The sequence below is a fragment of the Morus notabilis genome, unplaced genomic scaffold (assembly GCF_000414095.1).
Source record: "Morus notabilis unplaced genomic scaffold, ASM41409v2 C11458717, whole genome shotgun sequence".
Taxonomy (NCBI): domain Eukaryota; kingdom Viridiplantae; phylum Streptophyta; class Magnoliopsida; order Rosales; family Moraceae; genus Morus; species Morus notabilis.
Genome location: NW_010387500.1, coordinates 1 through 2,250, shown reverse-complemented (window position 1 = coordinate 2,250; position 2,250 = coordinate 1). Strand labels below are relative to the sequence as shown.

Sequence of the window (2,250 nt, the reverse complement as noted above, 5' to 3'; positions counted from 1 at the left end):
AACTTAAAATTTTTTTCTCATTTACGAACTTGTTACACTTTCTTTTCTATATCAGAAACAATTATATAAAAACCAGATGGTAACCCTTTTCACGTGTGATAATTTTGTTTTTGTAAGAGAGAGAAGAGAAGAGAAGGGAAAATAGCTCTTACCCACAGTATAGCCACCATGTCGGAATCACTCAACTGATCCTCCTTAGGCAAGGAAAGCAAAGCACTAAGAAAGTCATTATTACTATTATTCTCATGACTCTCTCTAGTTTTTCTCCCTTCCACTATTTGGCCGACAACAGTATTAACCTTAGCGGCTAATTTATGGCACCTTCTCTTAACACCATGAAAGTCCATAAAACCCAGAGGAAAATAATCCTCCAAATTAAACGTAGAAATCAACTCATAACCTTCTTTGACCATTTGCCCTAACTCACCAAAACGACAACTACTGCTACTGCCAAAAACACTCTCTAATATGTTGGTTAGAGAACCCTCCTGCAACATTCCTCTCAATCCCACCACCCCTTTCTCCTCCATCTGCACCCCCACGCGCGCCAACATTTCGTCAGCCACGCGCTGCCGTAGGCCCTCCAGTCCCGCGACCGACCTCGGGGAAAACATGTGGACGGCCGCGATTCTCCGCAGGTGCCGCCAGTGGAACCCGGCGGGGGCGAATCCGATTGCCCGTTCGAACATCAGCAACCGAGCGGATTCCTTGATCGGGCGGTCGGAAAACGACGATCCGGCGAGGATCTCCTTCGCCGTGTCCGGGTGGCTGCTGATGACCACGCGCGTGGAGCCGAGGCTGAGCGCCATCAGCCGCTTCGCGTCTAGACTGGACGCCAAGTGGGCCAGCTTTCGGTGGGCTAGACGAGAGGCCATTTCGGGTAAGTTCCCCAGCACCGGCCAGCCCATTGGGCCCCGGATGCTGATCAGCTTTTTGTCATGATGGTGGTAGTTTGACCATGCAAAACCTCCCGGGATTAGCCAGTGGTTGAAAGAGAAGAAGAGGAGTGAGAAAAGCGTGGAGAGGGAGAAAGTATTACCGAAAGTCCATGAGGTTTGGTATGATAATATTATGGTTAATCCAAACCAAGTTAGGACTGTTAATAGGGAGATTAAGTTAACAAGATTTAGGTCTGATGGTTTCATTATCACAAGGGAATGAAGTGAACTGGGGAGTTTTTGGGTAGAGGAAATTTTAAAAGCTAGTGGAATTGTCTAAACATGGACATCTGTCGTGAGAAATGGCAAGAAATGGTGATTAGTATATATAGGATTTTGTTGTGGGCAAACTAGTACTGAAGTTGGGTTAAGCAACACGTGGTTAGTTTGCTAACCAGGGTTATTAGCACACGTACGCCCTCGTGTTCTGTTTTCTTATAAATTCTATATTCTATATCTATAGTATATAAAATCAGAAGCGAATCGGGTTAAGCACGTGGTTAGTTTGCTAACCAGGGTTAAACCCACGTACGCGATCTCATGTTATGTTTCTTTCTCTGGTTGGAAAATTTGTTATTTGTGTATGTATTGTACATATAATACAATACGCATGGTATTTCCTACTTCACGATATTGATGGGCTTCAGATTCAGTGTCTATTTTTTGTTTTTGTTTAGGCACGCCGAGCAATCATAATTTTTGTGGTCGTACGATCAACGAGTTGTAGAAAACTAACTTACGTTATGGCACTGCTTATATATGTTGCAAAAGGTAAAATTGATAGAAGTGAAACCGTTCTTTTTTTCAAATCCAACGTTCTTTATACGTCTATTTTTTCTCAAGTAAACCAACCAAAAGGAGCAAAATATATATTTGGATAGAAAAGTGATATATGCATTGCATGCTACAAAAGCAAAAGATTATGCATATCCGAGAGATGCTATATACATATAGCAAAGCAATAAACATCCGCAAATATATTTTATGTAAATTTTCGTCACGTGTACTACTAAACCATATAATACGTTTTGTAGTATATATGTCCATAGCAAGTTTAAATAATACCTCTTAACGTGTGTGTGCGCGGTGTACATTTTTGCACAAATCGCAATGTACGTACGTTTTCCTTTTGCCGTTTCACTTATTTTATTGAAATATTCGTTCTTAGTACTCTGTAGAGAGAGAGAGAGAGAGAGCTCAGTCAATGACCACTAACATATTTCACGGTAGTACTATTCATGCAAACATGGTCGTCCTTATTAGAAAGAAGGTAGGATTAGCGCGCGCGGAGAGAGAGAGAGAGAGAGAGAGA

At 42.1% G+C, this 2,250-nt stretch overlaps 1 protein-coding gene across 1 annotated transcript; it reads right to left on the bottom strand.

Annotated features, from left to right (window-relative positions):
* Nucleotides 1-152: 152 nt before the first annotated feature.
* LOC112095278 (cytochrome P450 78A5-like) lies at nt 153-1,220 on the bottom strand (the record flags this gene model as incomplete). Its single annotated transcript, XM_024176964.1, has 1 exon — nt 153-1,220. A coding segment is annotated over exon 1 (993 nt), but the record flags the coding sequence as incomplete, so codon positions are not given.
* Nucleotides 1,221-2,250: the final 1,030 nt, after the last annotated feature.